This window comes from Centroberyx gerrardi, chromosome 23 (genome assembly GCF_048128805.1).
Source record: "Centroberyx gerrardi isolate f3 chromosome 23, fCenGer3.hap1.cur.20231027, whole genome shotgun sequence".
In the NCBI taxonomy this organism is placed as follows: Eukaryota; Metazoa; Chordata; class Actinopteri; order Beryciformes; family Berycidae; genus Centroberyx; species Centroberyx gerrardi.
Genome location: NC_136019.1, coordinates 8,194,388 through 8,207,671, shown reverse-complemented (window position 1 = coordinate 8,207,671; position 13,284 = coordinate 8,194,388). Strand labels below are relative to the sequence as shown.

At 42.0% G+C, this 13,284-nt stretch overlaps 2 protein-coding genes and 1 non-coding gene across 3 annotated transcripts; 2 read left to right on the top strand and 1 right to left on the bottom strand.

The window, feature by feature from the left end:
- The first annotated feature begins 295 nt into the window (after positions 1-295).
- Positions 296-3,575, top strand: pfdn2 (prefoldin subunit 2). Its single transcript, XM_071918049.1, has 4 exons — positions 296-402; positions 1,005-1,093; positions 1,483-1,606; positions 2,090-3,575. The coding sequence occupies exons 1-4, from the start codon at positions 322-324 to the stop codon at positions 2,279-2,281; spliced, it is 486 nt and encodes a 161-aa protein (XP_071774150.1). The 5' UTR covers positions 296-321; the 3' UTR covers positions 2,282-3,575.
- A 1,210-nt stretch (positions 3,576-4,785) lies between these two features.
- On the bottom strand, positions 4,786-4,867 carry trnas-gcu (transfer RNA serine (anticodon GCU)). The gene has a single exon. It is a non-coding gene; the product is annotated as a tRNA-Ser (tRNA).
- A 406-nt stretch (positions 4,868-5,273) lies between these two features.
- b4gat1 (beta-1,4-glucuronyltransferase 1) lies at positions 5,274-10,505 on the top strand. The gene is made up of 2 exons (XM_071918078.2): positions 5,274-6,590; positions 7,920-10,505. The coding sequence occupies exons 1-2, from the start codon at positions 5,490-5,492 to the stop codon at positions 8,109-8,111; spliced, it is 1,293 nt and encodes a 430-aa protein (XP_071774179.1). The 5' UTR covers positions 5,274-5,489; the 3' UTR covers positions 8,112-10,505.
- Positions 10,506-13,284: the final 2,779 nt, after the last annotated feature.

Genomic DNA, 13,284 nt, shown 5'->3' with positions numbered 1-13,284 from the left:
CCAACACGCTCTGATCTAGAGTGTGAACTGGGGTATGGAACATTTTCTGTGTCGCTTTTCTGTTCCATATTAAATGGACATTATATTTAAAAGGGATATTGGATTTTACAGATAACGTTAGCAGTTTCTGGTGCTGAATTTTATTTGATGTATTACATTAAACTGGTTTAGTGCATAGGTTGTAGGCGGCTGCCAAACTCCCTTCTACCCTCACGAAGAAGTAAACTGGACTAGACGTCCACACAGGCAATCACGCAGACAGCTCAAGACTGCCTTTCTGGGTCCTCAGCCGCCCCACCACTCTAGCAACACCCTTCCAAGATGGCAGCCAACAGTAGCAGCACGGGTAGTAAATCCAGCAACAGTGCTGGAGGAAAACAGTCCGGGCCTTCTGCCGAACAGGTATCATCGCTTTCCCCACAGTCTTCTTCGTCAGTTAATTATTGTCCGTCGCTGTTCAGTCGAGTCCCGGTGAAGCTACAGCCGTTAGTCTCACGCCCAGCTAGCCAAAGCTAACGTTAACAGGCTAGCTTCCCCATCGCCATCATCTATCATTCTGCTTTCTCACCACATAGCGTGTTGCAGTCAGCCAACATGAATCTTAAATGTTATATTCAGCTAGCTGGGGCACAGAGATTAAATGGGATTTGTCATCAGTTTATGCATTAAACTAAGTATTCAGTGGGATCTTGAGTACATTTGGCACACGCCTTAAAAGGAAGGTCTTCTTTGGTGAATGAGTCTGTTCCGTGTAGTTGACTGGCAGTGGGAAAAGCTATTTTTATCATTGGAGAACACTCACCGCCACTTTTTGTTTGCCAGTACGCAGTTTTGCACAGTGCTTTCCATGTGTGTAAATGGATAATATGCGCATTATTTCCTTGTGAACAGTCTGCAATCCAACCAGCCAGTAGTGATTTATAAATAAGATTAGCAGGTTGTCATTCTACACACAGCAGCATGTCTTGTACAGCTGCTAATTGGTGTGTGTTTGTGTGTGGCAGGTCGTGGCAACGTTTCAGAGGATGCGTCAAGAGCAGCGCAGTATGGCTTCTAAAGCTGCAGAGTTGGAGATGGAGATCAACGAGCACAGGTTGGTACTGAAGCTGACACTCCCACCTCTGTCTGCACCTCTCCCTCTGTTGTTTCTGCTGCTCGTTCCGCAATGTCACTGAATTTCCCACATTGGATCGATCCAGTCAAGTCTGGATCGAAACACTCATTTCCAGTACTACACACCAGCCCTACATCAAGGCTCTTTATTTTAATTTTCTTGACATTTCATGCATCTACCAGTTTCTGTAGTGTGTTGTGTTCTGTTATCATCTTGTCCAATTCATTTGTGAACAAACGCCTCAATATTTTTATATTCTTTCTCACCTGCACACATTAGTAATTTTTCATTGTTCTGTGTTTTTATCATGGATTTTTTTAGCTATCTTGGTGGAGTGATTCTTATTTTTCAACATCACTGTTTTCCAGCTTAGTAGTTGACACCCTGAAGGAAGTGGACCCTTCTAGGAAATGCTTTCGTCTGGTGGGAGGAGTGTTGGTGGAGAGGACAGTAAAAGAAGTTCTACCAGCCTTGGAAAACAACAAAGAACAGGTAATGTACCAGAATGAAAACAAGTAAACTAGTTATGTTATTGATTGTTAATCCCCTTGTGTAAAACTTGTGAAGAATATAATGTGCCACTGTTCTCTGGACCACAACATCAGTGTTTGTAAAAATCAATTTAAAGTAGACTAAAGAATATTTTGGATGCCTTAATACTACGGCATCCTTTTTTTTTTTTTCCAATGACATTAGGTGGTATGAATGCATTATTATACTTGGCAGATATTATGTCATACTGCTGATTCAGCCTATAGAGAAATCTATAATTAGCTGGTGCTCAGACCTTGCCAGTTTTGTCCATCAACTCGGCTCACACTCCTGTATGAAATTATGTTTTTCACTTCTCCTGACTGATAGAATTTATATTCATTAAAAGATATAAAATTGGATGCGGTCAGAAGACAATTTTAGGCACTAATCTAAACCTTCAATTAAAATAAGTCTCACGTCTTTCCTTTCCCCCCCCCACAGATCTCAAAGATCATAGAGTCCATCAACACACAGATGCAGACGAAAGGGCGGGAACTCACAGAGTACAGGGAACGCTACAACATCCGATTGGTGGGAGAAGGCGAAGGAGAGGCACAGGGCCAGTCAGCGGCATCCTCCAGGGACAGTGAAGGAGGCGGGTCCAAAGGCGGAGCTGGTGTTTTAGTGTCATAGCTTGTAACAATGGAGGCCGGTAGTAGGGCCCTATGATTTCTGCAATACTGAAAACATAGGTGGAGTCACAAAATCTAGGTTTAAAAATGGAACTCTGACTTAAACACAGGATAACTTGGGATTGGAGATGTGGGGTTACATTTCTGCAAAAAAAAAAAAAAAATTAAAGCATTTGTATTTAAGTAATTTGTAACATTCTTAGATGAACAGAAACAAATTCAAACAGCACCCATAACATCTAAGTGGGGCTATGTGTTGGACGCTCTGCATATGTTCAAAGTGAATGTTGGTGTGCCTGTGTGTGTAATTGAGGGCGTTTGTCTTACACCTGCCTTTCAATGAAGCTGACCTTTTCTTTTTTTTATTGCTGAAACGTTATGGCGTAAATTCATAATGATCATATTCAAGCTTCTAAATACTTCTTTTAGTCTTGCTCTGTCATACACATGATCAAAGCCAGGGATTCATATTTTACTGTCTCTGGTTACAGGAAATTCATTCATTTTTGTCCATGTGACAGTTGGTTGTCTAGGTGATGAGATTAAAGTGCAAGGTCTCCAAAAATAATTTGGAACACCATAAAACCCAAGACAATGTGGGGGCTCGCGGCTATCAATAAACATGTTACTTGCATTTTGTAAGCACTGATAAGTATTACAACGCAGATTTTGGATTAATAAATGTAAGAATTATAAAAATGGGGGGAAATAAAAGATGATTTTATAGGGCCCTACAGTAGGTTAAAATTGTGCATAAAGCCACCCTTGCCAAGGCGTAACGGGTCCTGGAAGGCATTTTGGCAGCGGACGTTTTTACGTGTGTCTTAAGCATGAACAAGAGATTATACTGTAAACCTTTCACTCCGGATCCGAATGAATCCTTCACTGTGTTGATCACCTTCCCTCTGTGAAACAGTTAACATGTTGTTTACAACTCAAAAGATTTTACTCGCACATAAGCCACACTCAACAGGCCATTTGGCCATTGACCATTATACATAGTTATAGTCAGCTGACCAGCGAATGATCATCGGTGAGTAGCACCTTCGTGAATAGGGCACATTATCAAAAACATAATACCGGGTCTCTCTTTGATTTGATGTGTAGCAGCACATGATCGTTTTAGCTTGGATCAGGTGTTCTGGAAACCGGAAATCGATGTATGTTAACCTAGCTTGAACGGAGGAAATGCCTCCTAGGACCTGAAGCGCACTGTCCACAACGTTCATATAGTTATGAGGACAAAAGTGTTTGTTTTTGTTAATGGTTATGAATTAAAGAATGTCACAATTGTGCTTTGTGATGTGGTTTCTTAAATTCTCGTCGCACACACACATCTGTCCTACTGTTTAGAACCCAATATGAGATCTGTACCAAACTTTTTTCACATAGTTACCCCAGAAGGCCACCCAAGAAGACAGTATTCACCCTCCATATTTGGTAGTTTTAGGATTTGGATTGGCCTACTGTGTCTTAAACTTTTCAGGAGTAATATTGTAAATGTGAAGTGAGGTATCCCAGTTCTATTTAAAGATGCAAGAATGACACCTGTGTACAGCAAACAATGTGTTCAAATAAACTCTGGCTTTATGTTTTTCCCTGTCTTTCATCCTCCCAGATTGGCATTATTTGTTGCTCTGCACAGGTGGATGAAAATTAAGTTCTAAAAAATAATTTCATACAATCACAACCACTGCTTTTCTAAAACATGATCTTACAGTATTGATATTTGGCACATTTGGCATGAATTGCTTTCCAGATGAAGGGGGGAAAATGAAGGCAATCCTCTAAGAATTCTCAGTTCTGTCTGTTACTGTTTACTGGCCTGTATTTCTGGAAAACTTTAGGATATTAAAATTCTATTCAAAGATAAGGACTGCACACAATCACCTCATCTAAATTTGAAAAATATAAGGTCTTAGCCTTAGCTTTGCCTATCTCCACATGGTACTTTTGTTTTAAGGATTTACATGATTAAGTGTGTAACATGATCAGGTTCAAGTGTTCAAATCCTTAGCCTGTCTGGACAAATCTGGGTGGAAATAATGCATAATAATGAATAATGCTCTTCCCTCCTTTGACAACTGCCATCACGGAGCCCTTGAGCAAGGCACTAAACCACCAATTGTTCCTGTGGAGCTATTCATTGTCAGTTTCCAGCTATAAATCTATTTTCTACAGGCTATGGTGTAAATGTGTACTGCACGCCTGTTAAGAAGGGTGGCTGAAGAAAAAGAAAATCATCCACTCAGCAAAGCTCATCTTTGTCTTAATACGAATAAAAAAGGGAACAACAGGAATAATGTGACAATGGCCTTTTTCTCATATGCTTGTTTCTACTGTAAAAAAATTAATTAAGTTCAATTCAGTGCAATATCTTTCTCCCTGAGGGGCAATTAGATTCTGAACACTCCTCAGACAGCCACAAAAATTGCTAAACGCAACACATAATGCGTGGGGACTACACTACCTTCACTACAACAAATGTCAAAAAGCTTAACTTGTCGACGAGGATGGGATTCGAACCCACGCGTGCAGAGCACAATGGATTAGCAGTCCATCGCCTTAACCACTCGGCCACCTCGTCCTATGAGAACCACCCTTTCACCAAATGACTTTATATAGTGGCTCCGCCCAATTTCTACATGTTCCGGCCTACTTTTTGTAATTGTCGCACATTACTTGCCTACAACTCCTTTAACCCAACTTTAATTGTACCGAGAAGCGTCAAAACGCTTTTCTCTACACCCGTGATAGGAAGTGTAAGTTTAACAGCCAACGCCTAATAACACACCGCTCTGAACCAAATTCAGCGTCGCCTTTACTCCCGACAATACGGTTATTACGCATCGACATGCGCCAGTGTCGCAGCAGCAGCAGCAGCAGCAGCAGCAGCAGCGCAGAATGGTATGTTTTGATGGAGACCACAGAAACTGGCACAATTTAAAAATTATGAAAGAGGCTCGTACAAAACATTGCGATCGGCAGCCATATGAAAACCTGCGGCAGCGTTGCCACTAAACCGCTAAATTATGGAATCAATTATGTGCCGCATTCCCAGCCTTATTGGCTTCACTGTTCGCATTGTGGTAGCAATGTAGGTAACGTTAGCTGGGACGCTTGGACAGACCCGACGAACAAATAGCTGCCTGCTCAGCGTTTGAACTTGCTTCATGTACAGTAATTAGCCGGTTTGCAGTTGCTCTGGAATGCATCTCTCCAAGAAATGTTCAGTCTTCAAAGTAGTGCTGAGTGCTCTGCTGATAGTAGCGCTCCTGCAGCTCATATACCTGTCTTTCCTATCCAAGTTCCACGGTAAGCAGCAGCGTTACCGCTACTCTGAGCTCTTTGGAGGCTCTGGTAAGAAAAATGCGCACCCCGAGAAAAACTCACGGAAAGAGCGTCTGAGGTACTCGCTGTCCACGGGGGGTATATTTGACAACAGCGGGCAATACCGAGTGTACAAGAACTTGATCAAAAGTGATTTCACGACAAATCAAAAGCCAGGATCTGACGCCAGTTCCAATGTCCTGGCTTTAGCCACGCACACAACCATCAACAACCTCTATCACCTGGAATCTCTTCTTGAAAGGTGGCAGAACCCTCTCTCTGTGGCCATATTTGCACATGGGCAAGATGTTAAGTTCGCCACAGCATTGGTCTATGCTCTCAGCTTCTTCTGCCCTCAAATCCAAACCCTGGTGGACTTCCACTTGGTCTGCCTCTCAGGGGAGATGGCCAGTTTCCCTGAGCAGGACCGTGAGCATTTTGCAGGGCTGGAGGACTGTGCTTCTGTGTTCTCCAGACTGGAGACCCACAGGGATAAATACAAGAACTATGCCATCAGTGGAAACATCTCCTACCCCAACAACCTTCTCCGTAATGTTGCCCGTAGTGGCACAGAGTCCTCTTACATCCTGGTCATCGACATCGATATGGTGCCAAGCGCTGACCTGCACCAGCAATTCCTAGCTATGATCATGAAGCGTGAGCCAGCGAGTGACGAGGTCTTCGTCTTACCCGCCTTCGAGATCCGCCACGTGAGGAAGCTGCCTGCTACCAAGTCAGAGTTGGTTCAGCTGTATCAGGTTGGGGAGGTACGGCCGTTTTATGAAGAGCTGTGCCCTCGCTGTCAGGCCCCTACCAACTACTCTCAGTGGGTCAACAGTCACGTCAGGGGCTCAGGCCCCCTGGAGGTCGCCTACACACTCACCTGGGTGGACCCATGGGAGCCTTTCTACATCGGGCCCCACACCGTGCCTCTCTACGATGAGAACTTCAAGCAGTACGGCTTCAATCGTATCAGCCAGGTTGGTGTAAACAATGGGACACATAAATAGTTGCAGGAGGTTATGTAACTTCATCAGATAGAATTTGCAAATACTTTTTGTGGTTTATTTTAGGCCACCTGCTAGATGGGTAGGGTTTGCCGCATAGGGCGATATAATAATTATCCGAAAGTTTAGACAATCACAGGGACATATTTGACAGTTTCTTGAAGGAATAGTTCACTCCAAAATGAAAATTCAGTCATTAGCAGCTCACACCCACGTTAAAACTCCATGGAAGTTGGTAGGACCACCAAACCATCTCAGCCTTCTCACAAACTGCTAGTATGGGACCATCTTTTTATAGTTAAAAAAAAATAGCATAAAATGTACGTGTTTGTAGTCAAACAATTGCACTGTGGGTCCAAAAGTCCAATATTTACCACATTATCTCCTATCTTTTTCTCACTGAAAATGCTCTGGCTGCGTGCACACCATACAAGCATGCCAAATTCACAAGTTTTGTCCCATTATATTCCATCACCACCCTTGAGAACACGAACATGTCTTTTTGTCAGCATTCCCTCTGAGTGGTGCGTTGGTCTATGTCAAGTCTAGGGCTGCAACTAACGATTATCGTCAAAACTGATTAATCTATCAATAAATTGTTTTGATTAATCGGGTGAAAAGGTAATGTCTGAACTTCATTTTGGGGTGAACTATTCCTTTAAATCTGCTTGACAACTTAAATTACACTATATTGTCAAACAGGATACACTTAATTATTTGCAAATACTATTTGCCCCATGTCTAGAGTTGAATCACTATTTTCTATCCTACTAAGCCATCTTCTTGTACCCCACCTCTACTCTGTCACTGTCCCTTCTTTGTACTCGTCTTCTCCCCTATATTACCCTCTTATTTCTACTCTCCCACTCCTATGCAATCCTCTGCTCGCTGTCTCCTCTCTTCATTCCTATGCCAACATATCTACACCTCTGCCCATCTCTTTTTCACTCAAATCCTCTTACGCCTCTCATCTCTTCTCATGGTTTCCTCTACTGTCCCTCACAACACTTTGTCCATACTGTATTCTCTCTCTATCTCACTCCTTCCTTATGGCCCCTTTTTTTTCTTCGTCACCTCTCCCTTCTCCTTTCCACTTGCCACCTTTTCTGAGCACATTTTCACTCCTCTCCTTCTTCTTGTCACCTCTTCCCTTTCTTCTCACCTCTTCTACCCTCTCTACACAATCTGTCTCATCTGTCATTCTCCTCCTCACCTCCTCTCTCTCACCTCCTCTCCTTTCTCTCCCATCACTTCCTCCTCCTCCTCCACGTCTGCCTCCTCTTCCGCTTCCTGCCTCCCCAGGCCTGTGAGCTCCATGTGGCCGGATACAGGTTCTCGGTGCTGAGCTCTGCCTTCGTGGTGCACAGGGGCTTCAAGGTCCAGGGTGAGTTCCACTCCAGGAAAGACGAGGAGAACAAACGGAACCGGATTCTCTTCCGCAGCTTTAAAGAGGGTCTGAAAACCAAGTACCCGTCCTCAGCCCGACGCTGCTGAAAGGAGCTGAGGACTCATATCGTTCTACCTGTGTCACTCTGTAAGGAGGTCATTGGTCTTCTTGCTGAAAGGGAGGATGTACACTTTTCAGATTTTAACCAGATTTAGCCCCCAGTTAGGCTCTCCCCACCCAACTTTGAAGATCAGCATAAAAACCTGATGTGCTAATTTTTCTGTGATTTCTTGTAATGTAGGAAATGTAGGAATTTAATCTTATCCTACTCTTATGCTCATTCTAAGTCTTTATGAATATGAGCATCAGTTCATTGCCTAAAATCTACAATGTTCTCTGGGGCTTTCTGAGAGCACCTTGTTGGGGTTGGGATGGAAACTTTGGTGCTTAATCAGCTCAAATCTGGTAGTGTGTAGTAACCCGCCCCAACTGGAAATGAAGAAATGACTATTAGAGACTCATTGCATCATCACTGCTGAGAAATTAGTTTATATCCCATGAGCTAACTGGTGCTTGACCCAAATGGAAATCTAGAATCAAAGGCATTTGATAGTTATCACTGTTAAAGCATGCAAGGTAAAAAAAAAAAAGACACAGGATTATTTTCATCAGTTCTATTTTAAAACATTTCCTGGGCTAGTGCAGATGCTGTATTGTGTTGTTGACAAATTGCCATGTTCTTGTGACATCAGTATATATAAGTATTACAGATGGTACTGGACAAAATACTGTAAAATCTCAGACATCCTATTGGTACGGACATTACACTTATCTGAATCTATAACAATGACTACAAGATAAGTTGAACTCATTTCACCACTACTGAGGGGGCTAAGATAACACACTTTTCTGTCATGAATGCAACATTTTTCGGCCTGGTAGTTGGAGTCCATGCAGTGACTAGAGGGTCACAGGTTTGATCTCTGAAATAGCCAATGTGTCCATCCCTGTCTGAGTGTCTTTGAGCAAGACACCAGATCCTTACTTCCTCCAGGCTGCACCTGTGCTCTGACTGCTCTGGTAAAACGTGCACATGTATGTGGCTCAGAGGGATATCCCAAGAAACAAAGTCCTAATTAAGATGTGTGTTAACGTGAGGTTTAAGCTTTCTACAGTTCACAACAGCTGATCTAAGGTCCCCTCATTCCTTTTATCCCCCATTTTCCCACAAATTTACCACTCTTCTATACAATGGGAAATCAACTCTGAGTCACAATTGCAGTTTTGAATTCCTTGTGAATTTTGAGCCAATCTGCATATGTGGTCCAACCACTAGATGGCAATAGGCACCCAAGTGTAAGTGTAAAGTTGCAGTACATTAGCCTAAAGTAAGGGGAAGACACACTACCGCAGAACACAGGGATTACACAACACCAGTGTTGTTTGGTGCTTCGAGGGGTGTGAATTACACTGCACTACAACTGTCAGCACATTTCATAAGTTTTCAGTACATTATGACTGCTCATTCTTGCCCCAAACTACAGTACGTCTGAAGAGATTATTCTTGCCTCATGAGAACAACAAAGCACTGAGAAACTTTTTAGAGAGACATTGTGCCACGCTAGCATTTTGCCAACACTGTATATTGACGGTTTAGCCTATGGAAAACTACTGTATTATAACACTGAGGATCTGACATTGTTATTAGACTAGATTATCTAGGTTTTGGGTGCCCAAACCTTTTGACGTAGAAAAAGAATATGCGATAGGACAGAGTGGAAATGTAGCAGTTGGCAGAGAGACACACTACTGGACAATATAAACCTGGTCATCAAAAGGATTATTGAGAAATGCTTATCTCAAAACTACTAGTAAATAAAGCGTACATTATTGAGCATAAACATAATACTACTCTGGAACCCACTGGTGCCCCCCCCCCCCCCCCCAGTTAGATGTTTGCATACTAAACTGCTAAGCAATGTCTATTATGTACTTCCTTGACTACCACTCTACTGATTTCTGTTCAGTGAAATGCATATATACAGTATATGTACCACATAGGCTATATACATATCTAAAAGATTTTGTTTGTTTACTTTAAAGTGTCAAATGTTATTACTTATAATTGCTATTTTAAATAATTTAGTTTCTTGGTTGTTTATAGTGTTTGCTATGATATATTTATATTGTGGAAACTGGAAATGACTGATCCTATATTTGAAAAATGACCCTGACCACGGAAACTGTAGCATAAAATTATATTTGGTATGGAACATTTAAGAGCTTTTGTTTTAGAACCACTATGAAATAATTAGGTATTTTGGAGTGAGATGAATTTCAAGAATTGACTTAAAGTGTGATGATGTGGTGTGGTGCTTTATTTCTCATGTGTCTTTTCCTTTTTGAGTATGCATTTTTTTTTATTTATTATTTCTGTTGACAAACGATAATGCCTGATTTGTATTGTTGGAATTTCTATTAAACCTACAGTATGACTTTTATTTGACTCTACTTATCCTTTACTCTACTTATAACCGCAGATACAGTCAGATACACTCAATCTTTACAACTACTGAACATCCTGGTCACCCCAAAGCTCTTTGAGCACTTGGAAAAGCACTATACAAATCCAATCAATTAACTTCATCAGAGGGATTTGTAATGACAAGTAACGTTGTCAAGAGTGTTTCTTGAAGTATCACTTAAAGGTAAAGAGGTAAAGAAGGAAAGGCGCTCAATGCAGGACAAGCCAAAGAATAACAGCGCCTTATCTTAGAGTCCCAGAAACATGTCCCTAAGTAGTTCCATGAAGTAGACTTCCCTCAAGTCAGCTGAATTTGCGTCTGACGTTATGGAACAACTGCAAGGTGTGAGGTGGAGGGTCATTCACAGAGAGAAACCGTGTAACATATCAGGAGGAATATCATTCACAGAGCATTTGACACAGTTGACATTCCCTGTGGTGTAACATGGCTTAAGTGGGGGGTTTAAAGGCATCCCTAACCAATAGCATGCAAGGGGTGATTAAAGGGTGATTCAGGCCAGCATCCAATTAAAAGCTCCTATTTAGTAATTAAGATCTGTATTAAAGTGGACTACAGTGGAGAGCCCGGGGATCTCAGTTAGTCTCCCATTTGATAGGGGCATGGACTGAATTAGATCTGTAACGGCAACTTAACTTTGGGAGGAGGGTGGCAACACTAGCCAAGTACCAAACCAACGATATCACTGAGGAGGGATCTGTGTCACTATCCTATTAAATATCTCTCTGTGACAAAAATCAATTTTAGAAGATTGATGTAGGAAATCAAAGATATCAATTCAATACCAAGTTATCGATTTGCAGAGCTTTAACAACAGCCAAGGGTTGATCAGTGAGCTGGCCATCTGTTTGTGAAGTAGAGCACGTGTGAGATTCGTCACCTGACGACTGTCCGTGGCACTGTGGCATTTTGTGGCTAAGCCTGCATTACTGGGCTCAATAATGAGGCAGACACGTAAGAGGGAATAACACGCAACTCCAAAGCTTTGGATTTAGACTTGGTTGGTCTTTTGCTTTCATTAGGCACATCTAATCATCACCCACCTAATCAAATTCTTGAGTCATTAGTGTAATATCTGGCACTCTTGCTTTCTTCTCCTGGTCAATTTATCACACCTTTCTCTTCAAATATCAACTCTTATCCTGACTCAGTGATTTCTAAACAATATCTTATTCGTTTTTTGACCACCAGAGTTGTCTTCTCTTGTATCTCTTACAAAGCTCTGCCCCCAACAGAAATCACCACACATCACTTATTATCTACACACCTCCACCTCCTCCTCTTGTACCGTTATCCTCCTTTCTCCCCCTCTCCTCCTCCCACAGGTTGGGCAGTTGAGACGTCTGATGTGTCAACAGCTTTGTAAACGATATACTACTTAAAGACGTTTGTTGCATAAAAATATACATCTCTTTATTGCTTCACTTAAAATGGTTATTTTCCTGCAACATACAGCTCCCTAAGTGGTCAGTGCCAGTTCACTTGATGAGAAAATTCTCGAAACTTTATCTTTCATTATTCTACATATTCCTTTCTTCTACCTACTGTTATTCATTTTCTTATCGCCTTCTCCCCCCTCTGCTGGGTGTTAATGTGGCAGAAGGTGCAGAAATGGAAGGGAGGCGGGGGGGTTGGGGGAGGAAGAGGATGGTGGCTTGTATGGATCAGGAGAGGCAGGTTTGGTGAGGTAAAGTGGGGTTTATCTCGACAGCTTTGGGGAGTGAAGGCTTATTTGGGTCAGAGAGCTTTACGACATAAGCAATTAGGGCTGCCCTCTCTTGTGTACGCTAGCAGGAGGGAGGCCTCCCGCCATCTAGATTAGCCGCCCTGCTAAGGTAAAGAGAGCTCCACAGCTTCTGGACAGTGGAGGGAGCCAGCTGGAGGGCGAGATGAGGAGGCGGCGGGGGTTCTTTGAGAGGGGAGGAAGGGTGAGGCCGATGAAACCAAGGGGTCAGCTTGTAGACAGATAGGGCCTCCTGCACGGGTCAACGAATGGGTGACAACTGAAGGAGTCAATGACCCATACTGATGATAGGCATTTGTGAAATGAAATGTGGGTACAAATGAATTGGTTGTTTGTCCACTGTAGCATGTTTAACAGCAGTTTAAAGGTCCTGCGATGAATAGGACTATAGTGGATGTTTACACTACTCAGTTAAACATCAGCGATTGCTTTGACTGGAAGGATTTACAAGTGATTAGAGCAAATGGTCTCAAGGGGGATATTAAATTGTATCTTTTTATGAAGCATGGAATAGATTACATTGCTAAAATTGTATATTTTACAAGATAATTTACTTTTAATTGGAACTGTCGTGGGGCTGTGTCCAAGCAATTAATCAGATGGAGATTAAGCAGTTTGAAAACTGTAATAAATGTGTTGTCTGTCACTCAAAATAAAAATTTTAATTGCACCTGGATCAACTAGTATTTGAGAATACTTTTTTGGGTTTGCTTTAACTTACTTATGTGTCTAATGCATGGGCTTTTACCACACAGGAAAATGTAATAGGTGACAAAAAACCTTAGACAATCATAGGAACATATGTGAAAGTCAACTGAGTATATTTTTTAACTGACAACTTACCTGGCACTACCTGAATTGTCCTGATGAAGTAAAACCCACTCGTCTGGTACTCCATGCAGGCTCAAACAAATGCTAAGAAGTTTTTATAAACGTTACTTGACTCAGGTTTGGTGTTAACCTGCAGCGTCAGATTTAGAGAGGTTATAAAAA

Excerpts from the sequence above, each read along its gene's own strand:
- pfdn2 (XM_071918049.1), top strand. The coding sequence starts at position 322 with ATGGCAGCCAACAGTAGCAGCACGGGTAGTAAATCCAGCAACAGTGCT. Across the intron at positions 403-1,004 it reads CCGGGCCTTCTGCCGAACAG|GTCGTGGCAACGTTTCAGAG; the intron begins GTATCATCGCTT and ends TGTGTGTGGCAG. Across the intron at positions 1,607-2,089 it reads TGGAAAACAACAAAGAACAG|ATCTCAAAGATCATAGAGTC; the intron begins GTAATGTACCAG and ends CCCCCCCCACAG.
- b4gat1 (XM_071918078.2), top strand. The coding sequence starts at position 5,490 with ATGCATCTCTCCAAGAAATGTTCAGTCTTCAAAGTAGTGCTGAGTGCT. Across the intron at positions 6,591-7,919 it reads GCTTCAATCGTATCAGCCAG|GCCTGTGAGCTCCATGTGGC; the intron begins GTTGGTGTAAAC and ends CTGCCTCCCCAG.